At 38.9% G+C, this 17,670-nt stretch overlaps 1 protein-coding gene across 1 annotated transcript; it reads right to left on the bottom strand.

The window, feature by feature from the left end:
* Positions 1 to 573: 573 nt before the first annotated feature.
* LOC105958251 (putative pectinesterase/pectinesterase inhibitor 58) lies at positions 574 to 3,364 on the bottom strand. The gene is made up of 3 exons (XM_012982257.2): positions 2,788 to 3,364; positions 1,968 to 2,694; positions 574 to 1,881 (listed from the first exon to the last, which is right to left on the bottom strand). Exons 1-3 carry the CDS (start codon positions 3,091 to 3,093, stop codon positions 818 to 820), a joined length of 2,097 nt encoding a protein of 698 aa, XP_012837711.1. The 5' UTR covers positions 3,094 to 3,364; the 3' UTR covers positions 574 to 817.
* Between the last annotated feature and the right edge of the window lie 14,306 nt (positions 3,365 to 17,670).

The raw sequence follows: 17,670 nt of genomic DNA, 5'->3' as shown, positions 1-17,670 counted from the left end.
ATGAGACATGAGATTAATAAATAACCCATAAGTAGCTAATGAATTTTGAATATACCAAAGACTTGGTAAAATAGATTTTATACACAACATAAAAAATATTCAAATCCATGTAGGGTTTAAAAAATTCATCATTTGTTGCAGGGTTTGAAGAGTAGGGATACATCTTGAAATTTGATTTTAGAAAAAAAAGACTTTTAATTTGAATTGGAGAAATTCTAGAATCTAGGGCAAAATTGAGGAGATGCGTAACTATGAAATGAGGCAAGAGAGATTTTCAGTCGTTCGCATATTAAGAACGTTTGGGGATAGTTGTGTCATTGTACATCGAAAATTCCAGTAGTATTTGCTAGTTTTTTTTTTCTTTTTTCACAAGAAACTAAAAAGTTTGATCGTTAATTGAGATATTATATGGATAGTAATTCGAATTAACTTTACTGAAAATTGATTGCATTATAGTAGTGCCACAATTCTCCAAATATGACTATACATCCATGTACAAGTTTTATTAGATAAATCGATAAAATGGTAATCGACGGAAATATAGTTATCGAAGGTCGAAGAAGACAATAAAACTTAAACAATAAAAAAAGGGGCAAAATCTGATTCTGTTGTTTACAATACACTCAAAGCAAATTGAAAAGCTATCACACAAATGAATTGAACAACAGAATAAAAAAAAAGAAAAAAAATAACATAGAGAAGATAAAAAAATTAAAAAAAAAATCACTTTTAGCCTAAAATTATTATTGGTTCGGAGCTGTGTTTATGAAACCCTATACAAAGAGAGGAAGAACAAACATTGTGTGAAATGAAATTATTACCAAATACCAGAAAACATTTTCTGGAAAGAAGACAAATTCTCTTTAGGCTGTAGTGAGGCAGCAGGGCTGAGAGCTGGAGCAGATGCATGGAAGTTAGTTGTTGGTGCAGGTGCATATGGTTCCATCCATGGAGAAGCAGCTATTTGAGAAACAGGCACAGAAGCTGGACTGTCATTATGAGATGACTTTGGAGAGTCGTGATGATGACGATGATGATCATCATGGTCACCGTCATCGTCCTTTTTAGGACTAGGTGGAGGTGGATCTTTTCTCACAAATGAAGATTTATCTTTAGCTTGTCCTAAATCTTTTGTTTCTTCCGGCTCTTGTGGAGAATATTTAACGTTCGGGTCCTTTTTAGGAAGTGGGAATATGAACCCACCATCGTAAGGAACCTTTGTACGTGGAATCCAACGTTCCCCATCGAGAAACTCGTCCGCGGTGAATCTCTTAACCCTCTTAGCAGGCAATTCTTTAATACCGTGCCATTTCACGCGGTCAGTTTTGTTAGAAGATGGGCCTCTGTTGTTGAATTCTGCGTAAAAGAGTGTGTCCAGTGCGAAATCCTCAAACCACGGAAGCCATCCAGCTGCTTGAAAGGAGTCGCTGATGTAAGATTCCATGATGATGGTTCTTGAGAATTCTTTCCATGGTCGGCCTAGGTATGCCTTGTTTGTGTTTCTGACGGGGTAATAAGCAGGATCAGGTACGAAAGAGCAGTTTTGTAGGACAAGTCCGGTTGGCTGTCGAAGATCTTTTCTGCCCTGTGCTGTAACTATGCAGTCCTGATTGTCCAATGGCTTTCTTACAACCAATGAGCATCCTTGGAATACGGCTGCACTGTCTCCAAAGATGAAGTCGATGGTGCCTGAGATCACACAGTCTCTGTAGAACTGACGGTATGTGTGTGCATATAGTGTATCTTGATACCCGTCCATTTGGCAGTTGTAGAATATCACCATGTCCGCGCTAACACGCAGTGCCACCGCCTGATGCTTTTCTGCACCTGCTGAGTTTTCGAATCCGATGTCCCTGGCAATGAAGTGGTCTCCTTGGATGGCTGGAGAGAGAGATATTATACAGTTAAATTTCTATAAGTTAATTAATACAGTTAGTCAAGACTCCAAAATTCTCATATTTACGTACCAACAGTGGCTGTCTGGTAGGTATTGGTTCCATCGATAAAGTTCAATCTTCCAGTAATCTTGGTCTTGGTTGGGCCATCTCCCAAAAACATCAAATTTGTTAGGCTGCTGTTGACAACCACCTTCTCTTCATAAACACCTTCTTTGATGTAAAGAACAAATGTTTTATTGTTTTTCTTGTCAATAATATTGACAATGTTCCTTAGAGCTTCATTAACAGTAGTGTAGTTGCCACTTCCATCCTTAGCAACAACTAGATTTGGTTTGATCTTTTTCTTAGAAGAACGGAGAAGATTACGCCTGTTTGAATCAATCCATCCTGGCATTTCATCATCACTATTTCCAATGATTTGAATAATATCGTTGTTAGAGAGAAGACGACGACTGGTAGTTGTGTAGCTACCAAGACCACCAATAGACTGAAGAACAGACGATATACCGGTCACCATAGCAAGACCATTACTCGTCATTTCCATGCCTGTTTTTAGAAGCTCTTTCATTTTCTCAGTGGCATCACCTGGAACTTCTTCGAATCCATCAATGCATGTTTCTTGGTAAGTGATTGCACCGCTAAGCCATATTTTCAAATCCGCAAGTATGTTTTCAACATCTGTTATGTCGAAATTGTTGAATTTGTCGAATGATCTTTGGAGATCGTTTATTGCACGATCTGCAAGCTCACGGCAGCTTTCCAGTGCTTCTTTCCCTCTCGGATCCTTCTCAACTTCCTAGAATTTATTAAATAAAATTTAAAAAAAGAAGAAAAAAAATAAAAAAACATAAAACAATTGAAACAATATTAAACTGTAAATCAGTCTTACATGGAAAACAGTGGAGTTGTTAGCAGCATCCCTGATTTGCTTGATTGCAGCCTGGAAAGCAATTTCAATGAGCTCTTTAGGATCGCTGCTATTACTACCGGAGGAGGTGAGGCTGTTAACACATGTTTCTTGATAATCTGTGTTTTGACAAAGAGTTTGTATTGACTTTTGAGAGGCAGACACATCCTGTTCACCATCTGTGTTTCCATTGCCATGCCTGGTTGTGAATAGTGCAACAACCATCGCAACCAATAGTAACGAACATACGGAAACTATTGCTATCTTTTTCTTCGGATTGTCTGCCATTTTTCCTTTTTTTTCCTTTTTTTTCCTTTTTTGTTACGTACACTCTTTTTTTTCAAATGTTTTTTTTTTAAATTTAATATGTAATGGAGAAAGATCTGATGATTTGACCCTCTCCAAGAATATTAAAGCGCTGCTCGCTTTGAGACAGGCTCTGCTATATTCTCAGAGAGAATGGAAATTGGGGTTTATATTACAAATGAAATGCCCTTTTCTGTTACGGAACATGAGGCCTGGAGGAAAGAATATTACTATTAACCATTGCTTTTACTACGATGAAGCAACACCATTTAATATCAATGTTATATGTTCAATTCACTAAAAATAGCCAAAAGACTTCCAACCTTCATTCTCTACCATTAATTTATATTCTTCTTCTTTTACTCTTCTTAAATTTTAATTTACAATTATTGTATATCTTTATTTATTTAATGATAACTTTTATTGAAATTTTCTCATTTTATGACCCATTTACTCTTTAATGAATAACTAATTTCTTTTTACGGATTATCCCTAGTATAATTATTTTAAGAACATATGTATGATGAGCTGATCATCAATGCCAAAACTCAAAATGATTTTATTCGTAGTATACATTCACAACAACATATAACCTATTAGATTGGCAATCTGATATAAATATTATTTATAATTACATTTAATAATAGGGATACATGGCTAGACCCTTCATTTCAATCTTTTATAGGCATAAGTACAATGGGATAAAATAATATAGATATAGGTTCCTTGAGCAATTTGATTAAACTAAATTAGATAATATTTTAAGTGCATTGACGGGAACACCCCCAATTAGTAACGTGATTATACCATAATGCGAGGATAAATCTCTTTCTTATAGCTATGTAATTGTATAAAACAATCTCTATATTCCATTTTTTTGTGAGCCAAAGACCACCACAGTCGTCGTCTATGAATTTACAGTAACGTTGTTTTCTGTTTAACAAGCATATTCTTCTATTTTTCCGCCAATTTATTTTGAGATATGTCTATCAATCAAATTGGGATTTGTTACCCTTAAAATTAATTGTCTATCTATTTTCGCTGTTAGTTTATGTTTGCGAATAACTTTTGGTTTGGCCTCTGTTGTTGTCTATCTGCAAACTAATTTTGATTTGGCAATTGCTACGTTCTGCCTCTACTTGTCAATCAAATCGGTATGTTTGATGCTGCTATTTTGTTTGTCGGATGTCGCTAGTATGCAATCTATTTGTTTGATAGAACTGCTATATGTTCATTTGATCGACTATGCATAGACAACTATATGTTTGCCAACCTATAAGTACTGGACTAACTACTGCTGAACTAAAATGAAGTCTACTGTTTGTTTCTTTGAATTGAGGGGGTGTTCTACAAAATTACTATTCGTTTTTATTTTTGCATTCCTTTTTTTGTCACTCAAGCGTGAATTTTTGTTTGCCAAGTTCTTCCAACTTGATGAGGTATTAGAATAGATCTAGGAGTTTTATAATACATTATGAATCAATTTGATTAGATAATTCTTGTCTATCTAGGTTAGTATATTTGTGTATGTCTTAGCGAACATTTTTTTTTCTTAATTGGATGTCTTTTCCCATCTATATATAAAGAGAGTGGTTCTTTCGATATAGTTACTATCTTCTTTCTAGCTATCTGGCTAGTTGTATTATACATTTTCTTTTACTTTTGTATTCTAACATTTTTTTAATACTACAAGTATAGGTCTCATCTTTCATGTTTCTAAGAAAGAGTTATAATCTGATACGTTTCATTGTTTTAAAACTTAGTATAATGTTTAGAAAAATATTAATTGCTTTTATGTGAGCATACATGTTTGATAGAAGTTGTGAATAAAATTGCCTATGTGCATTTTTAGTGGAACTGAGAACCCAAGTAGTTCAAGGATTTCGATTTCATACAATGTAATCTAATTGAAAGATTGGATGTGTTATGTGAATGATTAGAGAAGTATGACCTTATGTGTAATTTCTTATAAATATGATATAAGTGATATTATATGTGATTTAAGTTACATAGGTACTTATGATGCGAAAGTAAATATAGATCATGTAATTTTATTTAATTCATTTAGTGAGTTTAAAACTTGCATATAACATATTTTTCAAGTTAAAAGTGTTTAGAAAAGAGGTTGAGAAATTAGGTGAGTAAGTGCGGGATACGGGGTTCAGTATCACGATTAGTGGTTAGTAAGTGAGGTTTAATCAGGAACCAAGACCAGTAACCCCACTATTTTGGCTAGAGCAAATTTATCCCCGTGACTTAATTATATTCACTTAACAAGTTCCAAAATACACAGCTTATTGCCAAAGTTCAAGACCGATTTTCCAAACACACCCAATATTTTCTCTTGCATGATTTCATGAAACGGTGAAAGTTTAACGTTGCATGCATATTACAGTTAAAGTAAAAAACAAAGGGTGTCAAGTACCCGAAAATAGGGATGTTTGTGGGTAGGGTTGGTTGATTATCGACCAATAAACCAACGCGATCCAACAAATCGACTTTGGTAAATATCGAAAACCATTATCGACCCAACTTAGATGGGTTGGATGTTAGTTGACAACTAATTTTATGGTCGGTTGATGGGTTAGTTGATGGTTCCTTCACATACCAAAAGAAAATCATTTTTTTAGAATACTTTATTACAATACTAATATTATATTCTTAAAATTAAATTTAATTAGTTCAATAATATTTGAATAATAAATGTAAAATATTACAAACTATTGTAATTAAATTTAATTAGTTCAATAATATTATAACAAAATTCAAATATTGCAGGCCAAGTGTTTTAAAATTAAAATATTTTAAGATAAAATGAAAAATACAAAATAAAAAAAAGAAATTTGAAATTTTCTGGTTTCAATTAGCATGAACTAAATCCAAATTCAAAATGTACTCCAGAAGAGCTAATACCATAAATTAGGTAATTAGACTTACATTTTTTTAATTTGGTCACTATTAGAGAATTTAATAACTAATAAATAAAGTTGATTGACCGATATTACTCGAGCAACCTGTTGGGAATCGGACACGTGTACGCAGCGGAAAAAAAATTATGCGATTTAAACAAATTTAAAACACAAAAACACATGCCCGATAATTGAAATCAATTAATTCCGTACCTTTGCGCTTCCAGCGAAATTAAAAACAACATACATGCTTAATTACTTAATCGAAATTAAATCAATTAGCCTGCTCGCGTTTAAATCAAATAACATGCTCGCAGTAATAAAAACAATTTCATGTAGTCACATAAAATCATAGAAGTTTCATACTAGAACGAACATATATATTCAATTTAAATAGAACCGAATCTAACGACATTGGATTCGAAGTTTTACCTCTTGAAGCGTGAGGTAGGCGCACTAAGCAAAGCTAGATTGCCACGGAAACCAATCCGTGCAATCCGGGGCAGCAGCGGCGAAACGACAGCAGCGGTTAGACAAGCTACGGCGGCGCGTGTAGCTCACGCACTGTCTTCGGGCGGCGCGTGGGATTGCGTGCGACGTTGGCTCGTGTGCTGCTCCTCGATTCTTCGATCCTCGATCTCCCTCCTCTCGGATTTCACCTCGTATACTTCGATCTACTAAATACGTGGCACTAGACATGTAATAGTTAGAAAAACGGAAGAATAGAAAGAAGGAAAGATTTACCAAAGGGATCAGCCAAGGGGTGGCCGATTCCGGCGAGTTGGCGGCGGCGACGGCGGTGGTGGCCGCGGGAGAAGATGGCCTAGAGAGAGAGGGAGCGGCTAGGGTTTTAGTTCGGGTGTTTTGTTTGTGCAAAACCTATAAATCAAGTATTTATAGTGTCTTGCATAAAACCCTAACGGGCTTAAGTTGGACCGGGTCCAACAGCTTAAGTTCGTTAGTTCTTTTACTTGCTCGTCTCTCTCAATTCAATGATCGGTAAATTGTAATGATTACATTTTCGGAATCATTATAATTTCAACTCGGCACCCCCATAAACCAAAAATATATCCTTAGTCCTTCGTAAGTACTTGAGGATATCTTTACGGCCTTCCAGTGAGCCGGGCCGGGGTTAGACCGATATCTGCTTATGACACTCACAGCATATGCAATATCGGGTCTCCTACATAGCATGCCATACATTATGCTTCTTATGGCAGAAGCATAAGGCGTCCTTTTCATCTCCTCTATTTCACTGGGTGTTTGAGGACACATAGATTTCGAGAGACGAACCCCATGGGACATTGGCAAGAATACTTTCTTCGATTCTTCCATGCTAAACCGTTTCATAGCGTTGTCTATGTACAGGCTTTGGGATAAGCCAAGCATCTTCCTTGCTCTATCTCTATAGATGCGTATTCCTAATACATAAGATGCTTCTCCCAAATCCTTCATTGAGAAACGTGTGGACAACCATGTTTTCGTTTGTTGCAACATTCCTACGTCATTCCTAATGAGTAGAATGTCATCAACATAAAGCACTAAAAATATCACTGCCCTCCCACTAACCTTCTTGTATACACAAGGTTCCTCCGGATTCTTCTACAAATCAAACTCTTGATAGTTGAGTCGAACCTAATGTTCCAACTTCGGGATGCTTGTTTCAATCCATAAATGGATCGCTGGAGCTTGCAAACCTTTTGTTCACTTCCACAAGATATGAAGCCTTCCGGCTGCGCCATGTAAATTTCTTCCTCAATATCTCCATTAAGGAATGCGGTCTTCACATCCATTTGCCATATCTCGTAGTCGTACCACGCAGCTATGGCCAGCAAAATCGTAATGGACTTCTGCATCGCGACTGGCGAAAAGGTTTCCTCATAGTCAACACCTTGCCTTTGAGTATATCCTTTCGCTACTAATCTAGCTTTATAGGTCGATACCTTTCCATCCACTCCAATTTTCTTCTTATGGATCCACTTGCAGCCTATGGTAACAATTCCTTTAGGTGAATCTACCAAGGTCCACACCTTGTTGGAGTACATGGAGTCCATTTCGGATTTCATGGCAGTTAGCTAATGTCCCATGTCCGCATCTGATACGGCCTCATTGTATGTTCTTGGATCTTGTCCAAGATCAACATGATCTTCATCATTTTCGAGGAGGAATAACCTATTTGGCATTTTCCGAACTCTTTCGGATCTACGTACCGCAGGTTCAGGAGGTGTATTAGTGGATTGTTGTATTGGTTCGATTACTTGTTCTTGTGCTTGAACTTCACTTTGTGGTTCTTGAACTACTTCAAGTTCTATCATGCTGCCTTATCTATCGGATAGAAACTCCCTTTCCAAAAAGGTGGCATTTCTTGAAAACAACGTCTTTGCTTCCTTGACATAATAGAATTCGTATCCTATTGAGTCTTCGGGATACCCCACAAAAAAGCACAAGTCGGATTTACTATCCTACTTATCTCCCACTAATCGCTTCACATAAGCGGGACAACCCCATATCCTAATATGTTTGTAGTTGGGTTTCCGAGAATGCCAAAGTTCATAAGGTGTGGATTTAACTGCTTTGCTGTTAACTCTATTCAGCAAATACGCGGCAATGCGAAGTGTATGACCCCACAAGTATGTCGGTAAGTTCGTGAACCCCATCATTGATCGAACCATATCCAATAAAGTTCGATTCGGATGTTCAGAAACTCCATTGAGTGGAGGAGTTCCTGGTGGAGTCCATTGAGATTGTATTCCGTTCTCTTTTAAATAGTCAATGAACTCAATGCTTAAGTATTCTCCACCACGATCGGATCGCAGCTTCTTAATACTTCGTTCGAGTTGCTTCTCTACTTTGTGTCTAAAATCGTTGAACTTTTCAAATGTTTCGGACTTTTACTTCATCAAGTACACATACCCATACCTGGAATAATCGTCGGTAAAGGTAGAGAAGTAGTTGTATCCACCCTTCGCACTAATACTTAGTGGACCACATACGTCTGTATGGATCAAATCCAAAAGACCCTCGGCTCGTTCCATTTCCCCTTTGTAGGGTGACTTGGTCATTTTCCCTTTAAGGCAAGATTCACAAGTTTGTAGTGATTTCACGTCCTCCAAAGAGAACAATCCTTCACTAACAAAATCGTTCATCCTTCTTAAAGAGATATGACCTAATCTAGCGTGCCAAAGTTGAGCGAGGTTTTGATCTGTCTCCTTACGTTTTGCTGATTTTCGTCTTAGGGGCCCCCACTACCTTCACCCACTTCGAACTTGTTGTTTGGGAAGCGAACTCTTTCCTTTCTCTTCTTTTGGGAAGAACTCTTCTTTCCAGAAGTAGCAGCAACGAGAACAGACTTCTCTTTCTTAATGGTGGACTCGAAACTGACCCACATGTTCATTAACTCATCCAAGGGAGGATCTAGTTTGTTCATGTTGAAGTTCACTATGAACGATTCATAGGAACTAGGAAGAGACAACATGATCAAATCCAACAAGAGCTTAGTTGGGAGGGTGGCATTGAGATTCACTACATTTTCAAGGAGATTGATCATTTTGAGATAGTGCTCGTGGACCAAAGTCCCTTCGCGCGGTCTTGCCGTGATCAACTCCTTTGTAGCAGCGTACCTCGATGCCTTAGTATTCTCACTAGACATGCTATCGAGATGAGCCTTTATATCGAAAGCATGCATGTGAGACTCATATTTCCTCGCAAGCGCGGGCTCCATGGCGGCTATCATATAACACCTAGCATGAGTGTCATCTTTCTTCCAAGCTTCATAAGTTTCCTTTTCAGCATCAGTCGCTGTGGCAGGTATAGTGGCAGGAAGTCTCTCGTTAAGAACATAGAGACGCCAATCAACGGTTAGCACAAGCTTAAGACTACGCAACCAATCTAGGTAATTAGGGCCATTGAGTTTATTGTTGAGGATTGACATTATGGGATTCTTAGACATGATTATCTGAGAGGTATAGAGAAGAGGATTATTAGAGATTCGCGTTAAATGATTGTTACAATTAAATGTTTGGCCTTATGTTTTTTAATTGTTCTCCAACTAATTTTATCGAGTTCCACTTCCCTATAGTAGACAAACGAGAAAACTGATTTTTCTTAATGGGCTTTAGGTCCAATAGACAAATATAGCCTGTAGTTAATCTTGTTAGAGTAGGTGACCAACAAGCCAACTTGTGGCTGTGGTCTTTCGTATTTATTATTGTAATAAACGAACCTTTATTCGTATTAATGATAAAACACATTGGCATTCTATATCTTTGTCCCTTTGTCACAAGCATAGATATAGTCCTTACAGTTATTACAAGTACTAGTAATTGATCGTAAGGATCGTGAGATATTTACTTAAGTATTATAACTGTTAAACGTGTTCCTAGTCGAAGGGTTACGCCACTAATGAGGATATCGGCCTTTCCCATTAAGACTAGCACTTAGTGTATGTGTACTGCATCTCATCAGTAAACGGTATTGTGATATCGGCATACACAAGTGGGTGCTCGTAAGTTGACGAGTTCACTGAACTCCCTCACCCTAGAAATCTCTAAGTGGTTCCCAATAATCGAGTAGAGATATCTATGGTATAGTTGTACACCATTAGTCCTTATGACCTAGACATCACCGTGACTTCACTAGAGGACCAGCTGTATCGTGACCTGTCCCTGAGTTCCACCGAGGACCATCCCAAGGGCCAGTGTTCGTGCAGTCCGAAATCTAGTGGGAGGTCTGTGCATTGTAGTCGGGGATTCGATCGCTAGAATAGTCTTGGATGTCCTGTGTGTTCTGAAAGTTTGTATTCATTCTAAGTCTCTGGCCAGAGCTGACTAAGTGATGATTAGAGGATTCGATTCTCTAAGTCATGCACGTAACGATTACAACACTTAGAACGATCGCACCGTTATTGAACATATAAAGAGGTCTCGATGAACCAATGCCTCTAGTTCGATCGGGACATATGAATCGAAGGGACCGTACTGTACGTTAACTATATCTGAAGGTTCTTGCAGGCACTTCATTTGTATCTAGGGAATCATGACGCGTAGTTGCTAGACGCCAATCTTGATTCGTTGGGTGATTAAGGTGAAACGAGCTTCATCTTAATTGTAACTCGAAGGGGACGAGTTTTGACCACAAAGAGTTGTGGGCCCACGGCTAGCTTACACCTGAACCATCGAGGGTCACACTGCTCGTGCACATGAGATCTTTGAATAAACGGTCAGAGATAAAATAGTTTATCTTTGCATAATTGGAAGTCAATATGATTGAGTCCAACATTCGTAATTTGGAATTATGAATGAGAATAAGAAAAGGAAAAGAATAAGCGAACATGTTAGTGAACTTTCTAAATCGGGAAGTTTCCAAATTTAGAAAGTCCACTGAACTAGGGTTTCCACTTTTGGAAAGTTGGAAAATAAGAGATGGCACTCGTAATGACGAGAAAATTATAATGACTCGGAAATTGTAATCGTTACAATTTTTCGATCATTGAATTGAGAGATACGAGCGATTAAAGAAACTAACGAGCTTAAGCTGTTGGGCCCAGTCCAACTTAAGCCCGCTAGGGTTTCATGCTAGGGACTATAAATACATGATTTATAACCCTAGCACACAAATACACACACAAAAACCCTAACCCTAATCGGCCACCCTCTCTCTCTCGCCCTCTCTTCCGCGCGGCCACCACCGCGCCACCACCGCCGCTCCGTCGCCGGAAACGGCCGTTCCTCGGCCGGCTTTTGTTCGGTATTCTTTCTCCTTTATTTTCTTTCCGTTTTATTCTAACTACTTCGTGTCTAGTGCCACGATTTAGTGGATCGAAGTATACGAGGTGAAATCCGAGAGGAGGAAGACCGTAGATCGAAGAATCGAGGAGCAACGCACGAGCCGAAGCCGCACGCTGCCCCACGCGCCGCCTCGCATAACCGCGCGTGCTGTACACGCGCCGCCGTGAGCTGCCACACCGCCGCTGCTGCTGCTCCATTGCTGCCCCGATTCTACGGATTGGTTTCCGTAGTAATCACGACGAATCGTTCGCTCCTACCTCACGCGTCAAGAGGTAAATACTCGAAACCCTAGTTTCGTTTTAGGGTTTAATTTAAACTATGATTTCATGCTTGTGTTTGTATGATTTTATGTGATTATGTGTAATCGATTAAATCGTTGCGAGCATGTTATTTGGTTTAAATTGCGAGCATGTTAATTGATTTAAATTCGGTTAAATTTATTAGCATGTATGTTGTTTTTAATTTCGCTGGAAGCGCAAAGGTACGCAATTAATTGATTTAATTCTTCGGGCATGTAATTGTGTGTTTTAAAGTCGTTTAATTCACGTAAAATTTTTGTTTTCCGCTGCGTATGCGTGCCCGAAACCCAACAGTGGTATCAGAGCTCGTTGCGCAATTAATTGCGTTTCGTTTTAATATGCATGTTCGATTTATTAAAGTAGCGATTGTCGTATTATGTAATTGGGAGTTTTCGTAAGTTTAAAATATTTTTGAAATATTGTTTAGAATTTTTCCAGCTTTAAAATTGTTTAAAATTGGAAAATCGGATCTGAAATTGTTTTTAATGTCGGTTTTTAAATGTTCGGATCGAACCGGCCGAACCGGCCGGTTCGATGGTTGTGTGCGGTTTAGTTGACCGAATCCAAGTGGATTCGGGTCGGTCAGACCGGTTCTCGGTCCGACTGACCCGGCCCACTGATTTGGGTCAGCTGGACCGGACAGAACCGGCCCGATTCGGTCCGAACCGGTCAGACCGGTTGGGCCGAACCGGACCACTGAAAAATAAATAAAAAAAAAAAAAAAAAATTTTTTTTTTTATTTCAGATTTCTAAAATTAAACTTAAAACAAATTGATTTTAATTTTTGGAAAATTATTTTCAATTAATCCCAATTAGATAATTGGATCGACAATCATCTATTTTAGTAAATAGGTGTTAGATTAATTAATTAATTTAAATTGTTAAATTGATTTCAATTAATAGAACACATATATAATATTGATTATAAGTTCAACTTAATTAGTAGTACCTCAACATTATTTGAATGACTTATGCTAGTTGAGGTTCTATAATTATTTTGAAAACTCGATAATTAATTAATGTAATTAATTATGAAATTAGGTCGTATGTTCCTCTTAGGACAATATGCGTTTTTCATATACCTTTAGAGAACATAGATGTAGGAATCACATAGACCAATCCAAAACCTTCTGATGAGATAAAACACTTAATCAAAACCCCTCATTCTTTTAATTAAGAATCATTTCAAGCTATAAAGAAAAACCCAATCTGTTGAGTTATTTCTTTCCTTCTGCCAACGGTTGGATTATGTGTAGCCCTTTACTATAGTGCAGTAAGCCGTGTTAGCGGGGAGTGCTATGGTAGAGTAAGCTGTAATTCAATTGACATAATGATGAAGGTAGCCATAGAAAAGGGTTATGTTGAATTAACGTGGTCGGCTAGATTAACTAGGGACTGCATTAGTTTGGCATAATCGAGTTCTATGAGCATCTTTGATTGGTAGGTTAGACTTGACACACGACGATTTTGATATTCGCGAGATTAACTTAGGTCATTATCAAGTGTGAGGAAAATTAATTTAGGGTCATATTGTGGATATGATTGATTGTGATCTACCTTTGGGCAAATATAATCGGGCTAGATTAACTACGGGTTATATTTGTCTATTGGACCTAAAGCCCATTAAGAAAAATCAGTTTTCTCGTTTGTCTACTAGAGGGAAGTGGAACTCGATAAAATTAGTGGGAGAACAATTAAATAACATAAGTCCAAACATTTAATTGTAACAATCATTTAACGCGAATCTCTAATAATCCTCTTCTCTATATGTCTCAGATAATTATGTCTAAGAATCCCATAATGTCAATCCTCGACAATAAACTCAATGGCCCTAATTACCTAGATTGGTTGCGTAGTCTTAAGCTTGTGCTAACTGTTGAGGGGCGCCTCTATGTTTTGAACGAGAGACTTCCCTCCACTATACCTGACACAGCGACTGATGCTGAGAAGGAAACTTATGAAGTTTGGAAGAAAGATGACACTCATGCTAGGTGCTATATGATAGCCGCCATGGAGCCCGCTCTTGCGAGGAAATATGAGTCTCACTTGCATGCTTTCGATATAAAGGCTCATCTCGATAGCATGTATAGTGAGAATATTAGGGCATCGAGGTACGCTGCTACAAAGGAGTTGATCACGGCGAGACTGCGCGAAGGGACTTCGGTCCACGAGCACTGTCTCAAAATGATCACTCTCCTTGAAAAGCTAGTGAATCTCGATGTCACCCTCCCGGCCGAGCTCTCGTTGGATTTGATCCTGTTGTCTCTTCCTAGTTCCTATGAATCGTTCATAGTGAACTTCAACATGAACAAACTAGATCCTCCCTTGGATGAGTTAATGAACATGTTGGTCAGCTTCGAGTCCACCATTAAGAAAGAGAAGTCTGTTCTCATTGCTGCTCCTTCTGGAAAGAAGAGTTCTTTCCAAAAGAAGAGAAAGGAAAGAGTTTCCTTCCCAAACAGCAAGTTCGAAGTGGGTGAAGGCAGTGGGGGCCCCAAAGCAAAGGTTAGCAAACAAGTTGATGATGCTTGCCATCACTGTGGAAAGAAAGGACATTGGCGCCGCAACTGCAAGGCTTACCTAAAGCAGAAAGGTTCTGAAAAGGGTACGTATTTCATTGACGTAAATTTGTCTGTCAACTCTTCTTCTTGGGTATTGGATACGGGCTGTGGCTCACATTTGTGCAATGATTTGCAGCTAATGACAAGAAGTCGAAGACTTAGAGCGGGTGAGACCTACCTAAGGATGGGGAATGGAGCAAGAGTTGCTGCTGAAGCCATTGGCACTATTTACTTAAATGTTTTGGATTCTAGTTTTCCTATTGTTTTGAACGATTGTTTATTTGTTCCGTCGCTCATTAGAAACCTTATTTCTATTCCTGTATTAGATATTGAAGGTTTTACTTTTGTTTTTGGAAATTCGATTTGCATTATACAAAAGAATGAGAACTTAATTTGCAAAGGACGACTATTAAACAACTTATATGAACTAAATCCAAGTGAAATACCTATTAACGTTATATCAGCAAAACGTAAGGAGATAGATCAAAACCCCGCACAACTTTGGCACGCTAGATTAGGTCATGTCTCTTTAAGAAGGATGAACGATTTTGTTAGTGAAGGATTGTTCTCTTTGGAGGACGTGAAATCACTACAAACTTGTGAATCTTGCCTTAAAGGGAAAATGACCAAGTCACCCTACAAAGGGGTAATGGAACGAGCCGAAGGTCTTTTGGATTTGATCCATACAGACGTATGTGGTCCACTAAGTGTTAGTGCGAAGGGTGGATATAACTACTTCGCTACCTTTACCGACGATTATTCTAGGTATGGGTATGTGTACTTGATGAAGTACAAGTCTGAAACATTTGAAAGGTTCAAAGATTTTAGACACGAAGTGGAAAAGCAACTCGGACGAAGTATTAAGAAGCTGCGATCCGATCGTGGTGGGGAATACTTGAGCATCGAGTTCATTGACTATCTAAAAGAAAATGGGATACAGTCCCAATGGACTCCACCGGGAACTCCTCAACTTAATGGAGTGTCCGAACGTCGGAATCGAACTTTATTAGATATGGTTCGATCAATGATGGGGTTCACAAACTTACCGGCATACTTGTGGGGTCATGCACTCCGTACTGCCGCGTATTTGCTGAACAGAGTTAACACCAAAGCAGTTAAATCCACACCTTATGAACTTTGGCATTCCCGGAAACCCAATTACAAACATCTTAGGATATGGGGTTGTCCCGCTTATGTGAAGCGATTAGTGGGAGATAAGTTGGATAGTAAATCCGACTTGTGCTATTTTGTGGGGTATCCCGAAGACTCAATGGGATATGAGTTCTACTATGTCAAAGAAGCAAAGACGTTTGTTTCGAGAAATGCCACCTTTTTGGAAAGGGAGTTTCTATCCGATAGAAAGGGCAGCATGATAGAACTTGAAATAGTTCAAGAACCACAAAATGAAGTTCAAACGCAAGAACAAGTAATCGAACCAATACAACAAACCACTAATATACCTCCTGAACCTACGGTACGTAGATCCGAAAGAGTTCGGAAAATACCGGACAGGTTATTCCTCCTCGAAAATGATGAAGATCATGTTGATCTTGGACGAGATCCAAGAACATACAATGAGGCCGTATCGGATGCGGACATGGGACATTGGCTAACTGCCATGAAATCCGAAATGGACTCCATGTACTCCAACAAGGTATGGACCTTGGTAGATCCACCTAAAGGAATTGTTCCTATAGGCTGCAAGTGGATATATAAGAAGAAAATTGGAGTAGATGGAAAGGTGTCGACCTATAAAGCTAGATTGGTAGCAAAAGGATACACTCAAAGGCAAGGTGTTGACTATGAGGAAACCTTTTCGCCGGTCGCGATGCTGAAGTCCATTAGGATTTTGCTGGCCATAGCTGCGTGGTACGACTACGAGATATGGCAAATGGATGTGAAGACCGCCTTCCTTAATGGAGATATTGAGGAAGAAATTTACATGGCGCAGCCGGAAGGCTTCATATCTTCTGGAAGTGAGCAAAAGGTTTGCAAGCTCCAGCGATCCATTTATGGATTGAAACAAGCATCCCGTAGTTGGAACATTAGATTCGACTCAACTATCAAAGAGTTTGATTTTGAGAAGAATCCGGAGGAACCTTGTGTATACAAGAAGGTTAGTGGGAGGGCAGTAATATTTCTAGTGCTTTACGTTGATGACATTCTACTCATTGGGAATGACGTAGGAATGTTACAGCAAACGAAAGCATGGTTGTCCACACGTTTCTCAATGAAGGATTTGGGAGAAGCATCTTACGTATTGGGAATACGCATCTATAGAGATAGAGCAAGAAAGATGCTTGGCTTGTCCCAAAGCCTGTACATAGACACCGTTATGAAACGTTTTAGCATGGAAGAATCCAAGAAGGGATTCTTGCCAATGTCCCATGGGGTTCGTCTCTCGAAATCTATGTGTCCCCAAACACTTAGTGAAATCGAGGAGATGAAAAGGACGCCCTATGCTTCTGCCATAGGAAGCATAATGTATGGCATGCTATGTACTAGACCCGATATTGCGTATGCTGTGAGTGTCACAAGCAGATATCAGTCTAACCCCGGCCCGGCTCACTGGAAAGCCGTGAAAGATATCCTCAAGTACTTGCGAAGAACTAAGGATATATTTTTGGTCTATGGGGGTGCCGAGTTGAAATTAGAGGGTTTCACTGACTCTAGTTTTCAATCGGATGTGGACGACTCGAAGTCGAATTCTGGATTTATATTCACGCTTAATGGTGGTGCCGTGTGTTGGAAGAGTTCCAAGCAAAGCACGACGGCCGATTCCACTACCGAAGCGGAATACATTGCAGCGTCCGAAGCTGCAAAAGAAGGGACTTGGATAAGGAAATTCATCCAAGAGTTGGGTGTCATTCCTGATGCTAGTGATCCAGTACCGTTGTACTGTGATAACACCGGAGCCGTGGCACAAGCTAAGGAGCCGCGATCTCATCAGAAGTCGAAGCATATTCTGAGGAAGTATCACGTGATCCGAGAGATCATTGATAGA

This window comes from Erythranthe guttata, chromosome 2 (assembly GCF_056151865.1).
Source record: "Erythranthe guttata isolate IM_541 chromosome 2, IM_541, whole genome shotgun sequence".
NCBI lineage: Eukaryota > Viridiplantae > Streptophyta > Magnoliopsida > Lamiales > Phrymaceae > Erythranthe > Erythranthe guttata.
This window is presented reverse-complemented; position numbering and strand designations above follow the sequence as displayed.

What these genes read in the sequence shown, in the direction of transcription:
- LOC105958251 (XM_012982257.2), bottom strand. Translation starts at nt 3,093, where the DNA reads ATGGCAGACAATCCGAAGAAAAAGATAGCAATAGTTTCCGTATGTTCG. An exon ending in ACAACTCCACTGTTTTCCAT is followed by an intron (nt 2,695 to 2,787) that starts GTAAGACTGATT and finishes AATAAATTCTAG; the next exon opens with GAAGTTGAGAAGGATCCGAG. An exon ending in CTACCAGACAGCCACTGTTG is followed by an intron (nt 1,882 to 1,967) that starts GTACGTAAATAT and finishes CTCTCTCTCCAG; the next exon opens with CCATCCAAGGAGACCACTTC.